Raw genomic sequence first — 16903 nt, forward strand, 5'->3', positions numbered from 1 at the left:
GAGGCCTTCGCAGTGGTATGGGCCCTCAAGAAACTCCGGCCCTACCTCTTCGGTACCCATTTCAGGGTACAGACAGACCACCGACCCCTGCAATGGCTGATGCAGATGCGGGGGGAGAACCCAAAACTGTTGCGATGGTCCATCTCCTTGCAGGGGATGGACTTCACTGTGGAGCATCGTCCTGGCCAGGACCACGCCAACGCGGACGGCCTGTCACGCTTTTTCCGCCTTGGCGAGGAGAGTACCCAAGAGGATGGGTGACTCTCCCTGCCTTCAGCTGGGGGGGACGCATGTTGGACAGGCCTCGTGAAAGGCCCGCTCCCTCCCCGCATGATAAGGCCCGGATGCTGGCTCTCCCTGTGTCCCCAGAAAGAACCATCCCGGCAACCCACCGAAGCAACCCGCAACCCGTCCCCAACGGGACGCCTGCTCCCGAACATCCCAGCATCGGCTGACCCGGGCCCCCGTCAGCACCATTGCCCCGGCCCAGCCGCCATCTTTGGACACTGCATCACGAGGCCGCGTGGCCTCGACGCGACCCCAACCCTGGGCCTGGCCAGGCCCCGACATCGAGGCACCACCATCCACCCAGGAGGTGAAGAGACCACTTGGCAGGTCAATGGGAGAAAGGAGTGTCGATGGCTCTCCCCCGCCAGGTGCCGATCGCCCCCGGTCTCCCCGGGCGCTGGCTCCACCCCCCTGCTGGGTGTCTGGACTCCCTCATCCCGGACCTCCCGACCTCCAAGCGCGAGGGTCCAGACATCAAAGGAGGCCAGACCTATAACTGGGGCAGCTCCAGAGCAGGAAGGCATTTGTATCCTGGAGTCGAGAGACACCTTGAAGAACTCATCCCTGACGGACTGCTGGCGCTGCCGCAGCCTTGCCTTGTGAGCCATCTCCGAAGCCTGCTGGCGCTGCCGCGGCCCTCTGCAACGTGCATCTTCGTCTGGACCTGCTGGCGCTGCCGCGGCCCATCCTTGTGAATCATCGCTCTTGCCTGCTGGCGCTGCCGCGGCCCCTCTGCAAAGAAATCATCGTCATAGCCTGCTGGCGCTGCCGCGGCCCTCCTTACCGAGAACTATCATCCTAGCCTGCTGGCGCTGCCGCGGCCCTTCTTGCCGAGAACTATCATCCTAGCCTGCTGGCGCTGCCGCGGCCCTCCTTGCCGAGAACTATCATCCTAGCCTGCTGGCGCTGCCGCGGCCCGACCTTACAGACCCCTGAGCTCGAGGATTGTGAGCTCCTTCTGGCCGCCCTTGTACCGGACCGGTACCATGACTGTCCCGCTACCCCTTACCCCACAGAGACTAGAATTGGGAGGATCCTCGTGTCCTGCCCCCCCACTGTATCGTTGATAACCTTGCCTCAAGAATCCTATATAAAGTGTGCAGATCGCATCCTTGTGTGGTGTCCATTTGTGGGGGGGGGGGGGAGTTACTTGTCTGTACGATCGCCGGAGACGGCCCTCACCGGAGGCCTCTCCCCCTGTACTCGGCCGACCCTCCGGGTCCCCGTCTAACACATCCAAAAATAGAGGAGACATCAGTGCACATCTTTCAAGAGAAAGCACAAAATGTCTGCTTTTGAGTCCTTTCCTTATTCTGTCTCCAGATTTCCAGATAGGTGATGTTGAAATTTAGTGTTCATTTTTTAAAAGCTTTATTTTCATTTTTGACAACCATACAAAGTACAATGGCATATGGGTCATAAGCATTGTATGTACAGAGCACATTAAAGCAGTTCAAATTACATGTCTACTTAATACACACTCAGGGTTGCAGCACAATATATCTATGACAATTGAAGCGAAGCCACGCACACTCAATGGCCCTGAACATCTACAGGTCATTTTACTGGGACAGGGGTACTGGGTACCCTTTTCCACTATAGCTACTCTGGGGCGAGGGCAGGGCCGACATCACATACTGACACCGGCTCCAGGCTAGTCCACAGATCCTCTTCATACCATGAGCAGCACAGGAGTCTGTACCACCCGATCCGAAGCTGCCTCACCCATCGCCACATCGCCCTCCCCAGCACTGTCGGTTTTTAGTATTCTCTGTCCAAGCCAGGTATGTCTGATAGGGTCTCCAGATTTCCTTCGGGTGGCTTTGAACCAGCATACGGTCATGATATGCTTCAGACTGGGTGTTGCAATATGCCATGTCCACATGCCATTCCCGCAATGTCGCCAGCGGTCCCTTCGCCTATCGTATTGCTATTTTATGCTTCGCAAGCAGTAGTCTCAATCCACCAGAAGTCGTACAGACTTTGGGCTGTCCCTGTCGTAGCCCCACAGCACCAAAAGTGGAGATGGCTCAATACACTCACCGTTATTTCCCAAAACTCTCCCAGTATTGTATAACAAAGGTGCTGTATCCCTGGCCAGAACCATGCCACATGAGCAAAGCCTGCCCCTTTTTCTCTGCCTCAAAAGTAGCATGAATTGTCCCTCAACCCATAGCGGAATAGGCAGGCTGGAGTGTAATACACTCGATTAAGATATTTAACATGTATTAGCTGGTGTCAGCTATTCATGGATATCGTTTTGACAACAGAACAGCAATAAGTCCACTGTTTATTATTGATAATTATATCTAACTCCTCTTGCTAATCCAATCTAATTCTAGAGTCACACTCGGCCACCGCACGTCTTGGGAAAACGCAGCGACTCCCCAGCGCAATGGTGCACTGGGGAGGCGCTGTCCGCAGCAAATATGTCAGGGCTGGTAACTCTAGATATTTTCCTGCAAACTGTCTCCTAATACAACACGCAGTCTATGTTGCGAGTTATAGTAATGAAACATAGCTATCAAGGTGGGAATGTCCTTCTGTGCAATTCAATTCAATTCAATTCAAATGATTTATATAGCGCGCTACATACCCAGAGGGTCTCAAGGCGCTTGGAGAAGGGTGGGGAATTACTTGTCGAATATCCAGGTTTTAAGTTGCTTTCTGAATGCTAGGTGGTTCTGAGTGAGGCGAAGGTGAGTGGGAAGTGAGTTCCAGGTTTTTGCTGCCAGGTAGGAGAAGGATCTTCCTCCCATGGTGGTTTTGTTGATGCGAGGTACAGCAGCAAGGGCTTGGTGGGAGGAGCGTAGCTGGCGGGAGGGGGTGTAGAACGAAAGTCGTGTGTTGAGGCATTCGGGTCCAAGTTCGTAAAGTGCTTTGTGTGCGTGGGTTAGGAGGCGGAATGTTATTCTCTTATTGACGGGGAGCCAGTGGAGGTTTTTCAGGTGACCAGAAATGTGGTCTTTACGCGGAATGTCTAGTATGAGTCTGGCTGATGCGTTCTGGATGCGTTGGAGTTTTTTTCTGAAGTTTTGCAGTGGTACCGGCGTATAGGGTGTTTCCGTAGTCCAAGCGGCTTGTAACCAGTGCGTGGGTGACCGTTTTTCTAGTTTCGGTGGGGATCCAGCAAAATGTTTTTTTGAGCATGCGAAGGATGTTGAAGCAAGATGAGGAAACGGCGTTGACCTGTCTGGTCATCGAGAGTGAGGAGTCCAGAATGAAGCCCAGGTTCCGTGCGTGGTCCGTCGGGATGGGTGTTTTTCCAAGGGACTCTGGCCACCACGAGTCGTCTCAGGCGGAGGGGGAGGTACCTAGGATAAGGACTTCTGTTTTGTCGGAATTCAGTTTCAGACGGCTGAGCTTCATCCACTCGGCTACTTCTCTCATTCCTTTATGTAAGTTTGTTTTGGCTGTGTTAGGGTCTTTGGTGAGTGAGAGGATCAGTTGAGTGTCATCAGCGTAGGAGATGATGTTGAGGTTGTGTTGGCGTGCGATGGCCGCGAGGGGGCTCATGTATACGTTGAAGAGGGTGGGGCTGAGTGAAGATCCTTGTGGCACGCCGCAGATGACTTCAGTGGCCTCTGACTTGAATGGTGGGAGGCGGACTCTCTGGGTTCTTCCGGCAAGGAACGAGGTGATCCATTCCAGTGCTTTTCCTTGGATTCCTATGTTTCTGAGGCGTTGTAACAGGGTGCTATGACAGACTGTGTCGAAGGCTGCGGAGAGGTCGAGGAGGATGAGGGCGACTGTGTCTCCATTGTCCAGTAGAGTTCGAATGTCGTCTGTTGCTGCGATGAGTGCGGTCTCAGTGCTGTGTTTGGCTCGGAAGCCAGACTGTGAGGAGTCTAGGGATTTGTTGGTTTCGAGGAAGGCGGCGAGCTTGTTGTTGACAGCTTTCTCGATGACTTTGGCCGGGAATGGAAGGAGCGAGATGGGGCGGTAGTTTTTGAGTTCGGTGGGGTCAGCTGTGGGTTTTTTCAGAAGGGCGCTGAGTTCGGCGTGTTTCCAGCTTTCCGGGAAGGTGGCGGAGTTAAGGGAGCAGTTGATGACATCTCGGAGGTGGGGTGCGATGACGGAGTCAGCTTTGTTGAAGTTGTGGTGAGGGCATGGGTCTGTGGGGGAACCTGAGTGGATGGAGTTCATCAGGCGGATTGTGTCCTCAGTGGAGATTGGGTTCCAGTCATTAAGGATGTTCAAGGGGGGTTGGGGTAAGGCAGAAGGTAGGGTGGGTTGGTCTCTAGGATGGTTGTCTAAGCTGTTGTGGATGTCTGCTATTTGTCGTGGAAGAACAAAGCTAGGGAGTCGCAAAGGGCTTGAGAGGGAGTGATGTCGTTGGAGTTGGCACTGGGGTTGGTAAACTCTTTGACGATGTTGAATAATTCCTTGCTGTTGTGGGCGTTGTTATCAAGTCGGTCTTTGAAGGCGGCTTTCTTGGCGGTTCGGATCAGTTGGTGGTGTATGCGGATCGCGTTTTTGAAAGCGTCCCTGGTGCTGGTGTTTGGGTCTTTTTTCCATGTCTTCTCAAGGGAGCGACAGAGTTTCTTGGATTTCTCCCAGATGCGTAATACTCCTTCTTGAAAGAAGTCACTCGTGTGCCTCAGATGCAACCCTTGCAGTACTCCCGCCGCCCCTCTCTCCTGCCCCAATGGAAACCACATGCACCACTCCATCGGCAACAGTGTTCAATAAAGGAGAGAGGCTTAGAATGGAGCTTGGCAAGCCTCTTCCCCAAGTATGCCATGGTATTTAACAAGTAGAAGGTGTGGTGTTGTAGTGGTGTGTTGGCTTATCAGACAACTTTCTAGCCAGCAAAAGTGAGGTGCAGCATCTCTCTCAAGCCACAAATGATGAAGGTCGACCGGGCCGTGCAGCCAGTAATGGGCAAACATACACTGCACAGCTCTGTAATAAGCCTCCAAATCCAGGGCGTTTAGTCCTTCCATAGGGGAGAGTTAACGTGTCTCAGCTCATGCATGCACGGTTTCTTCCCAGCCCAGGGCAAGCACACCAAAAGTGTCTGCTAGTTACGGAATACTGCACTTGGTACAAGGATCAGGATATGCACAAAGAAGAACAAGAAACGGGGCAACACCACCATCTTCGTTATAGCAATGCACCCAATGAGCGAAAGACATAGTCTGATCCATGGGTCAGCAGCCTCCATAAGCCATTGAATGGCCCTGACATAATTGTCCAGCAACACCACTGACAAGTCAGTGTGGACCTGTATAGCTAAGTATTGCACTGAGTTTGGTCATCCACTGCAATCGGTACTCCAGCCGCACTAGCACAGTGGCCACGGTGAGTGGGAATATCAGAGATTTGTCCCAATTAATATAAAAGCTAGAGGGCCCACCAAACAGCACAAACTCACAGAGAATGGGCAATAAATTATGGTCAGGATTTCGCACATAGAGAAGTGTATCATCTGCAGGGGAAGAGATAATCAGATTGTAATACAGGAACTGAATCCCCTGATGTGGGTGGTACTCATGCAGTTTGCAGGCAGTGGCTCAACCAACAGGACATACTATAGGGGTGATAAAGGAAAGACCTGCCTTGTGCCCCTTGTGATATCAAGGACATTCGTGACTATGCCGTTAACACAGATATGGGCAGTCAACCTCATATAGAGCACTGTAAAAAGAGGTTTCCCACCCAGATTTGCTGTAACACCACCAGCATGAACCCCCACTCAACTGAATCAGATGCTTTTTCAGCGTCCAAAAATACTTCAGTTTTCCGCACTTCTGGGTCGATTGGAGAGATCGTGTAGTATTGATCTTTGACCTCCCAAATTTACAAGCATGGTTGGCAAGATGTTAGGAACTAAGATCACTACAGTTCAGAGCATCTATACCCTTCAGGAAGTGATATAACTAGTTTCCTACTAAAACAATCCTTAAAAGAAGAAGCCGACAAGCAGACTTCATAGTCTGTCATCCACCTCCATAGGAAGCCACATCATTGCATTTCCCAGCATGCACCTCTTCAGGAAGTAATCTTTATATGTCCATCAGTTGCACTCTTGTAGTTCCACTTTAAACTTATATTTAGAAATGTTCTTAACGTTGTGCAACTTCCTCTTGAAGTGTTTTGTCTCGGAACACTGTCTATTAATTCAACATAGGTGAGGGCAGAAGTACTACACTCTATTTTGAGGTGTGCACACTTTTACTTGGACCTAAGGTGGTCCTATTCTTCAGTTCATCATTGTTCAATAAAAATCCATGAAAAAACGTTTTTTCTGAGGCATCTTCCAATGCAATATCTTTTATTTAATGATTTTTCTCATTAAACTCATATTTTCAAATATTTGCAGATTTCATTGTTTAAAGCATTTCACATCAACCCAATGCATTTCGGGTACAAACGGACCCTTCCTCGGGGGTCTCTATGGAAAAACAAAAAAACAATTTTGAGCCCAAAGCTGTGTTCACAAATGCATATAAACTAAATAATTGCATGGTACAACGCGCTACACGATTTTAACTCAACATTTTAAAGATTTGTGTAGCATACAAATATATGCAAAGCAAACGTGGTTACCCCTCAATGATTTCAAGACTCTTGGTTGTGGATTAGTGCACATTGCGTACAATCAGTAAGAAAATATTTATAGTCTTACACTAGCAATAAATGATGACGATCCCAGCCTGACTCGATCATTCTGACAAACGAAATACATTTAAATAGTCTAAAGAAACTGTCTTTCAAGCATTTTCAGGTCGGAACGACTCGCGTTCCGTGTCAGTTACTTACAGAAATGCTCACTCGCGTACCGCTTCTCTTTTCCACCAATGCCGGTCTAGCTAAGATAGCGTGAATGATTCTTAGCTCTTATTTACATGCTCATTGGCTGGTTATGCGGTCACATGACCGCAATGGTTCAAAATATACGAAAATAATGCGAGCAGAGTTGTAATATTCCCGTATCACGCAAAACAAAAAAACATTAATACATTATAAAAATAGCTTCAAATACCTTAAAGAAAATGGTATACATAAACATTGTGTGACAAGTAACTATTATCACGGTAATGACGTGTCGGCCATGTTGGAATGGGATGTAACCAAGGTACACAATACATATTATCATGATATTTAACATGTTGATCGTTTAGTAATCAGATGTAGCCACGGATCAACACTGTCAACCGAGGTCAATACAGGACAAGCAAAATGACTTCCTGTTAATTTATAAAAAACATGCTAATTCCAGTCTGTCATTGAGCCCATACGGTTGGAGGCTCCCCATCTTTTTTATCCAAAAATATTCTGCTCTTAGTCTCATTTTATGTGTGTCCATGTCTGGGCGTGTTTCAATCACCTCAAGTATGGTAAAGCGTAACTGAGAGATGTTATGTCCTGTTTCTGCCCAGTGTGCTGCCACTGTGGATTTCAAAATTTTTAGCCGAATGTTACTCTTATGTTCTGTTATTCTTATCTTAATTTTTCGTTCTGTTTGCCCAACGTATAATTTACCACAAGGGCATTTAATGCCATAAATCACACCTTTGGTGTCGCAAGTGCTTGAATGTTTTAATGGAATTATTTGCCCAGTTCTAGGATGTGTGAAGGACGACCCTGTTATTACATTGTTACAATGCGTACAGTTCTCACACTTTCGCATTCCTTTGTGGATTGTCTTGCTTTGATTCATTTCTTTCTTCTTCAGCAATTCTTTTAAATTTTTAGATCTGTTGTAGGCAAATGTTATGCGTTCTGCGAACAAAGGTTGAAGATCAGGTTCTTGAATAATGATAGGCCAATGTTTTCTCATGATATTAGTGATTTGAGGTGACTGCATAGAATGTTTTAGAACACACACTGTAAGTTTTTGGTTAGATTTGTCCTTTTTTGTCAATAAAGACTCTCTCGTCATGGCCATGACTTTGGTTTTTGACTCTTGTAGTAATTTATTTGGATATCCTCGTTTTTCAAATTTTTTGATCTGTCTGTCGATAGTGTCTGAAACCTCATTGGAATCCGATGTGATCCTTTTATAGCGGATGAACTGGGATATTGGTAAATGACTCTTGAGAGCATGATGATGAAAGCTCGAATAGTGTAATCCGCTGTTGCGGTCAGTTTCTTTCATATGTACATTCGTGCATATTTGACCCTGTTTTATAGAAACTTTTACATCCAAAAAAGATAGTTGATGCTGATCAATCTCATGTGTAAAGTTAATACTTTCATGTTTCAAGTTCAATGTCTCAATGTTTGCTTCCAGTTCTTCCTTCTTGCCTCTCCACATGATGAAAATATCATCTATATAGCGTTTATAGACCAGTAGTCCTGTTTTCCAATCTGGGTTGTCAAGTATATGATCGCTCTCAAATTTGGACATAAAAATATTCGCGTACGACGGTGCTCCAGCAAAGCCCATGCTGGTCCCACTGCATTGTGCATAGTACTCTTGTTCCCATTCCAAGTAGCTGTGAAAAAGCGCAAAATGTAAGATTTCCATCAAAAAAATTTTTTCTGGTCCCTCAATTTCATTCTGTAGTAGACACCACTCCATTGCTTCTAATCCTTCGTTGTGAGGGATTGAGGTGTACAGTGCAGTTACATCAATTGAACTAAGCCATATCTCTTCATTTTTTGGAATCTCAACATTCTGTAAAATACTTAGGAATGCGGTAGTAAAAGATACTGGAGCACCGTCGTACGCTATATAGATGATATTTTCATCATGTGGAGAGGCAAGAAGGAAGAACTGGAAGCAAACATTGAGACATTGAACTTGAAACATGAAAGAATTAAGTTTACACATGAGATTGATCAGCATCAACTATCTTTTTTGGATGTAAACGTTTCTATAAAACAGGGTCAAATATGCACGAATGTACATATGAAAGAAACTGACCGCAACAGCAGATTACACTATTCGAGCTTTCATCATCATACTCTCAAGAGTCATTTACCAATATCCCAGTTCATCCGCTATAAAAGGATCACATCGGATTCCAATGAGGTTTCAGACACTATCGACAGACAGATCAAAAAATTTGAAAAACGAGGATATCCAAATAAATTACTACAAGAGTCAAAAACCAAAGTCATGGCCATGACGAGAGAGTCTTTATTGACAAAAAAGGACAAATCTAACCAAAAACTTACAGTGTGTGTTCTAAAACATTCTATGCAGTCACCTCAAATCACTAATATCATGAGAAAACATTGGCCTATCATTATTCAAGAACCTGATCTTCAACCTTTGTTCGCAGAACGCATAACATTTGCCTACAACAGATCTAAAAATTTAAAAGAATTGCTGAAGAAGAAAGAAATGAATCAAAGCAAGACAATCCACAAAGGAATGCGAAAGTGTGAGAACTGTACGCATTGTAACAATGTAATAACAGGGTCGTCCTTCACACATCCTAGAACTGGGCAAATAATTCCATTAAAACATTCAAGCACTTGCGACACCAAAGGTGTGATTTATGGCATTAAATGCCCTTGTGGTAAATTATACGTTGGGCAAACAGAACGAAAAATTAAGATAAGAATAACAGAACATAAGAGTAACATTCGGCTAAAAAATTTGAAATCCACAGTGGCAGCACACTGGGCAGAAACAGGACATAACATCTCTCAGTTACGCTTTACCATACTTGAGGTGATTGAAACACGCCCAGACATGGACACACATAAAATGAGACTAAGAGCAGAATATTTTTGGATAAAAAAGATGGGGAGCCTCCAACCGTATGGGCTCAATGACAGACTGGAATTAGCATGTTTTTTATAAATTAACAGGAAGTCATTTTGCTTGTCCTGTATTGACCTCGGTTGACAGTGTTGATCCGTGGCTACATCTGATTACTAAACGATCAACATGTTAAACATCATGATAATATGTATTGTGTACCTTGGTTACATCCCATTCCAACATGGCCGACACGTCATTACCGTGATAATAGTTACTTGTCACACAATGTTTATGTATACCATTTTCTTTAAGGTATTTGAAGCTATTTTTATAATGTATTAATGTTTTTTTGTTTTGCGTGATACGGGAATATTACAACTCTGCTCGCATTATTTTCGTATATTTTGAACCATTGCGGTCATGTGACCGCATAACCAGCCAATGAGCATGTAAATAAGAGCTAAGAATCATTCACGCTATCTTAGCTAGACCGGCATTGGTGGAAAAGAGAAGCGGTACGCGAGTGAGCATTTCTGTAAGTAACTGACACGGAACGCGAGTCGTTCCGACCTGAAAATGCTTGAAAGACAGTTTCTTTAGACTATTTAAATGTATTTCGTTTGTCAGAATGATCGAGTCAGGCTGGGATCGTCATCATTTATTGCTAGTGTAAGACTATAAATATTTTCTTACTGATTGTACGCAATGTGCACTAATCCACAACCAAGAGTCTTGAAATCATTGAGGGGTAACCACGTTTGCTTTGCATATATTTGTATGCTACACAAATCTTTAAAATGTTGAGTTAAAATCGTGTAGCGCGTTGCACCATGCAATTATTTAGTTTATATACATTTGTGAACACAGCTTTGGGCTCAAAATTGTTTTTTTGTTTTTCCATAGAGACCCCCGAGGAAGGGTCCGTTTGTACCCGAAATGCATTGGGTTGATGTGAAATGCTTTAAACAATGAAATCTGCAAATATTTGAAAATATGAGTTTAATGAGAAAAATCATTAAATAAAAGATATTGCATTGGAAGATGCCTCAGAAAAAACGTTTTTTCATGGATTTTTATTGAACAATGATGAACTGAAGAATAGGACCACCTTAGGTCCAAGTAAAAGTGTGCACACCTCAAAAATAGAGAGTAGTACTTCTGCCCTCACCTCTTCAGGAAGTGACATCACAGACCATCTTTAAAAGAAGAAGCCAGGCAAGTGGACTTCATTCTCTATCATCCTTCTTCACTGAAAGTGAAATTGTTGCATTTTCCAGCATTCAGAAATTGACATTGCTCCTTTTCCACGCACACACTTCTTCCTTCAGGAAGTGACATCACTAGTTTCCTACCAAACCATATTTAAAAGAAGAAGCCAGACAAGTGGTCTTCATACTCTATCATCCACCTCTAAAAGGAGTGACATCACTGTTTTTCCTAGCATCCGCCTCTTCAGGATATGACATCACTTCCAGTCTTCTCCCTGCTTCAATGAACTCCCCATGGTGTCCCACTGCCTGGGTGTCCCCAGTGAAGGACAGACAAAGAGAAGAGAATAACCTCTTTGGTTCTGGCCAGGATGCCCTTGAGACAGAACCCCTGTTCCTCTATGTACAAGTACTCCAATCCAGACATCCATTACCTCAATCACTACTTTCTCAATCCTCAACTAGGCCTGTATGTCCAGTCCCTAAATAAAGCTTAACCCGACCCAGACAGAATTCCTGGTTGCCAACAACAACAAGGAAGATGTAGTGCACAACTGGCTCAATCACATGAACCTTGACAGCTTAGAACCCCACCTTTCAACCAAATTCAAGACACTTGGATTTGCCATAGACACCAACTTCACACTCTCACGGTACACATTGCAAGGAAAACAAACATTTCCTGCTACCTGCTTTCTCCTCTTGCGAAAGTGAAACTGTTTCTCCCAGAAAGAGACTTCAGAACTGCTGTTCAGGGCCTTGTCCTCTTGCACCTGGTTGGTGGAAACACCTTTCTCCATAATCCTCCAAACTCCACAGTTTCTCCGTTAAGAGCATCCTACAAGCTGCAGCAGTTCTTATCCAGCCCCTGAAGAAATATGATCACTTCACCCCCATCCTGAAAGAAATCTACTGGCTTCCGCTGCCACTCCACACCAACTTCAAAACCAGCTGCATCATTTACAAAGTCATCAGGACCTGCACCGACTATCTGTCTGGCTAACAAGCTCACTGTCTGGTTCTCAGCGGACCCATAACATGGACTCCATCACTGGAAACTAAGAAGTGTAAGGGGAAAAACACAAGGCAACTGGCTTTGTCCAATTATTCTCCCAGGAGTTTTGAAGACACACCTCTTTGAAGAATACTACTTTGTGATGCACTTGTATCCTTGCCTTTGGCACAGTACATTACTCCTTTTAGCCAGATTTGCACTATGGAAATGCTACATACATGCATACATATATGTAAATATGGAGGGAGGTTCCTGTAAATATATATATACATAGTTCGTTTTGCTGGTGTTGAAGGCTTCACCAAAAATAAAGTCGTTTAAAGTTGGCATAAGTTGTCAATGGAAGCCAGTGTAATATGTGAACAAGGGGCGGGACTTTGATAGTGAAAGTGTGAAGTCAATCGACGTGGCAGTCCTGCTATCAATGAAGGACAGTATGAGAAGTTAAACAATGATGCAGACTTGTCTAGGGGAGTAAAGGTTTGGAATTAAGTTGTTTGTGTCTTCTTGGTCCTGTGGTCCTTTGCCAATGGTCTGTTTAATGTAGCTTTCTACTGATATCACAGTTTATGTGTGTTTGTGAACCCTCTAGGTTTGTGTCAGATAGCCACGATTGTTTGGCTTTTTGGCGGCAGTGCCTTTTTTTTGGTGAATTTAATTTGAAGACAACCGGAATTGGTTGAGAGTGAAACAAATTCTTACTTAGCAAATATTATGTGCAGAACACCCTGGTTTATAAATTGATAGACCGCACTATCTTCAGTGGCTAGCAGATGATTTAGTTTAAGTAATGTTTTTATTGACAGTTAATTTAAACCTTGCCAACTAATCCGCAATAAAAACAGTAACTTTTTTTAAGCGCCTAGACAACTTTTTACATTGTCATGTCTCTTCCGAATCCCCTCTACAATACATCCGGATATGTTGCTCACATACCCTTGGAAAATGACACCCCGCTGCATTCGCTATAATCTACTCTCCAACTGGTCCAGGTGTATAATTATTATCTTCACCAGTTTCACAAACTCACTCAATAAACGTCCATCAGGGCAGCTAAAACATAAAAGAATCGTGTCCTTGCACGACTGGAGGCCGAGCAAACTTACAAGCGGTATCAGCCATTTTGCCGTCAATGGAGAAAGTAGGAGAGCAACAGATAAGATGTGCCAACCATTCTTATCTACATCCACAGAAACGGCAACTGTCTTCTTGCTGTTAATTTATATGTCATATTTGCAGAAATTCACCTAGGTCAAAGAGCCCAAAATGGAAACAGAGGGGCATCTTAGCAAGAGCGTGCGATAAATATTGCAAATTGCGCTTAGCGCATATTGTTTTATCGCCGTCTATCGCTGGATCCTATTGCAGAGATAGCACGTTATTACCAACGTGTAGCCCCAATGCGATAGAAAATCCAGCGATAGCGGCAAAATCCACCGAAAAATACAAGTGAAATGGCAATAAAATTTTAATCGCTAATGTAAAGCTTGCTAATAGGCAGGGGGGATTCAGCCTTAGAATCACCTCCCATTGAGGACAATGGCTAAGTCAGGAATTAAACAGGTGTAAAAATTCCTGCGATAACCCCGGTTAGCGCAACTTTTTTCATCGTTAGCCGGGGCCGGGTCCTCACTGCTAATAGGCATTAGGCCTGTTAGCCCCTGTTTCCATGGTCTTTTGGTCAGGAACGCCTACTTTGCATGTCATTAGCGATAAATATCGCTGACATGCTAACCGGGCCCCACTTCAGTCGCTTTCGCCAGAAAGCTGTCGCTAACAGCTGTTAGCAACAAGTTGCTGATAGGGCGATTAAAATATCGCCGCTTTAGCTGCAAAAAGCGCAGCTAAAGCGGCGAAGACGCCCTTGCTAATATGCCCCAGAGTTACTGCAGTTTTAACTCCAGTGATAGGGCCAGATGTTGGAAAGCATCGGGTTGTATGGAGTCATAACTAGATATACAGAGACTGCTGTGTGATCTGAGGGGCAGATCATTTGCAGTCCATAATACAGCACTCTGTTTTATTTTTATTCTTTAAAGCACGAATAAGGTTGACCATGCTCCCAAGCCGTCTGTATTTTATCTGTTTGTTGTTTTGTGTCATGGTGTTGCTTTTTCATAAAAAGAGGATTCAAATTCTCGCATTAAAACCTATTTCATTTCCCTCATCAATATGCTGCAGTCTGAACCCATGTTTAAGGATTGCCGTGTTCTGGATTACAGGTTGCTCTCGCAGCTTGAATTCCGATCGGATTTGGCCCTGGCTCATAGATCGTGAAAGTCGGAGCACTGAGCTAACTAAATTGTTTTTTGTTTCATGCAGCCAGCTGGAATGTTCTCATAGGAAGTCTTTCGGCCCATAGGATAAAGTTGGCAGGAACTTTGCTTTTATAACTTGAATCAGTTACTTCATTGAAGACCTGCCTGATCTCGGTGTATTTTATAAAATGCAACTGTTGGTTCCACAATCTTAGGGGCTCATTAGGATTGAGGTTAATCCGCATCCTCCGGGCCGGCAGAAGCCACCGCCGGCCCGGAGATGCAGTTTAACCGCTGCGGACTGAAAAAAGACCCCCGCCAGATTAGGATGGCTGGGGGATCTTTTTTCCGTCTGCCGCTTTTCCGCCGCGGTCGGCTTCCGACCCCGGCAGAAAAGCTCTGGGGGGTACCTATGGTACCCCCTGACTTTGCGTTCATGAAGCGGCAGGCACCATGCGGTGCCTGCAGCTTCGTGCACGCAAAGGAAAACATGGTGTTTTTAACATTGCGGCGTGTGCTGCTTCAAGCAGCACCCGCCGCAATGTTAAAAATACAGGATGTGACCGCCAGGGTGACGGTCACATCCTAATTTGCACGGAGGGGCCGCTGCTGCCCCTGCGGACGATCCCTCCTCCTCTGGGGTGACGGATGGATGCAGGTCCGTCCGCCATCCTAATGAGCCCCTTATTTTCCAGTGCATCATGGAGTGCCTTGGTTGAACCACTTGCCTCAAACAAATTCCACTGAACCAAGGTGTGCCTTGGTTGAAATATGATCCCAAGATCTTCAAGGCATTTTATTTTGTTTCTCCAGAGTTTCCCATACATAATTAGAGCTAGTGTGGTTTGCTAGAGCTGCTATATTTGTTTTGTCATGGTCGAACACCAGCCTTTTCATTCAACAGTATTTCCCCAAAGCAAGTATTTTGGAGGCCACCCCCAAATTTGGTCCAGCACAACTGTATCATCTACATCGTGACTTATATATAATGGTTGATTACTCGCATTTAGTCAGCAAGATCCCTGTTTTTTAATACAGTTCTAATATCTGCATCAGGACACATTCTTGTTTTCAACCCTTGATGTGTTTTTTGTCAGTTAAGATGTTGTCATCTTCTAGTTTTACTTGAATCCAGATTTTTTGTGTACAGGGCCATAACGGCTCTTAGGGTTAGCAGGTGAACTGGTAATTATTAAAATTATTAAAGAGAATGGGTGCACGTTGAGCCTCGTGTAACCCTGCAAGTGATATAGAGCAAGGACCATCTGGAGGCGAGTCTCATGTTTAACAGTAACAAAAGCTGCCCGGTTCAGCAGCATAAGGAAGCAGGAGCCTCCTCTGTAGGTGAAGTGAAGTGTGTCATTGACTACCTGGGACACAACCTTTATTGGTAAGAAAGTAGGAGTTTGGTGTAGGCAAAGTTAGATTGACGTTGAAGAGCATTTGGATGAAAGTCCCGCCTAACCTGGTATCTTTCTTGCCCACTGGGCGAGGTTCTCCATGTGTTCTGTGGATTGCTTCCTGTATGGGTTGAACTCTATTGGCACATTTTCATGCTCGTTGACCACTCTGTTAAGTTGGCCTATCTGTATTTTCATTAACTAGGATGTATTTCTCTATTGCAACAAACCAGTCACCTTATTCAAAGGAATGTATGCTGAGCATACGAACGTTGTAAGTTTTCCCTGTCCAGAACTGCCATGCCTCATCAGCAGTATTACCATCATAGTATTGCAATATTGCTTTGGTAATTCATGAGGGGAGAATTCTCCAATGGAAATTACTTGTATGAATCAAATTACCTTATGATTACTTTTTCGAGGGATTATATGTTCCCTACCTTTTATCAGTCCCATTCAAAATGTTCCATTTAATGGTTCTTGCCAGCATCTATGTGTGTTATCCTGTTTACCCCCATGTGTTATGATTGACATCCATTGATGGGTATTATTTTAAGGCATACCTCACTTTTGATGTTCTCACACTCTATGCAAAATTCTGTGATCTTAGTAATTGATCTTAATTCCTTTCTTATAGGTGAGAAGGGAGGATTTTGACAACTGGAAATATGTGGAGCTTTACCTGGTGGCTGATTATGCTGAGGTAAGAATGATATTCCCATCCATCAATAACTGTCATGTGTTGGCAGTACAGCGCCCTGAAAACTACATGTTTGTTGACAGAAGCACAAGAAGTAAACATCACTCTTTTAAAATGTCTCAATTGCTTTAGGCATGGCAAAAGTTTATATTTTAGAATACTGGCCAAAGAATAGATTTGCAATCACACACCCTTAGCAGCCATTCTCTCTACACAATTTCACTTATTTCACATTGTCCGCAATTCTAGAGCCACCTTCAATGTTCACTAAATCTAACATAGAGTGTAGGGTTTATTCATTTTGGTGGTAGATTCTATGTCATATCACTTCTCCAACCCACATCAATGGTCGAGTCTTAGAGAAAAGAAA

The 16903-nt window shown here is 44.7% G+C and overlaps 1 protein-coding gene across 1 annotated transcript in view; it reads left to right on the forward strand.

Annotated features, from left to right (window-relative positions):
- ADAM19 (ADAM metallopeptidase domain 19) overlaps nucleotides 1–16903 on the forward strand; it is a 451105-nt gene that overhangs the window by 178197 nt on the left and 256005 nt on the right. Inside the window, exon 7 of the mRNA XM_086931224.1 lies at nucleotides 16471–16536. Coding sequence (XP_086787350.1) covers nucleotides 16471–16536 — 66 coding nt within the window. The remainder of the gene's footprint in view (nucleotides 1–16470; nucleotides 16537–16903) is intronic.

The sequence above is a fragment of the Lissotriton vulgaris genome, chromosome 7, assembly GCF_964263255.1.
Source record: "Lissotriton vulgaris chromosome 7, aLisVul1.2, whole genome shotgun sequence".
Lineage (NCBI taxonomy): Eukaryota > Metazoa > Chordata > Amphibia > Caudata > Salamandridae > Lissotriton > Lissotriton vulgaris.